Raw genomic sequence first — 405 nt, forward strand, 5'->3', positions numbered from 1 at the left:
CGGCCAGCCGTGCCCACTCACTCCTTGCGGACGAGGTGGGAGTCGAGCGTGACGAGGCCACAGTGAGCCTCCACCAAGCGCCGCAGCACGAACAGTGTCCGGCGCAGGTCGTCCTCGCTCTCCGTCCCGTCGCCGTTCACCGCGATGTACAGGCAGTCCCCGAACTGCAACGGGCAACGGGGTCAGGTGGGGCCCGGCCAGGGCACCCCGGTCCCCGGTGCCGGCCCTACCATGTGCAGGACGTGGAGGTGCCGTCCGTGCTCGGTGGCGAAGCAGGTATAGGTGTCGGCGAGCTTCTCCAGCAGCGCCGCGCAGGAGATGATGAGGGGGGCGAAGAGGGTGTTGAGACTGTCCTCCAGCGCCGGGCCCTGGGGCACACACCCCCAGGTCAGCGCCCACGCACGA

At 69.9% G+C, this 405-nt stretch overlaps 1 protein-coding gene across 1 annotated transcript in view; it reads right to left on the bottom strand.

Moving 5' to 3' along the window:
• HPS1 (Hermansky-Pudlak syndrome 1) overlaps positions 1-405 on the bottom strand; it is a 5,830-nt gene that overhangs the window by 4,282 nt on the left and 1,143 nt on the right. The window contains exons 2-3 of the mRNA XM_009323312.1: positions 231-368; positions 22-164 (exon numbers count right to left, since the gene is read on the bottom strand). Of these exons, the coding sequence (XP_009321587.1) occupies positions 22-164; positions 231-368 (281 nt within the window). The remainder of the gene's footprint in view (positions 1-21; positions 165-230; positions 369-405) is intronic.

The sequence above is a fragment of the Pygoscelis adeliae genome, unplaced genomic scaffold (assembly GCF_000699105.1).
Source record: "Pygoscelis adeliae isolate BGI_AS28 unplaced genomic scaffold, ASM69910v1 Scaffold294, whole genome shotgun sequence".
NCBI classification, from domain to species: domain Eukaryota; kingdom Metazoa; phylum Chordata; class Aves; order Sphenisciformes; family Spheniscidae; genus Pygoscelis; species Pygoscelis adeliae.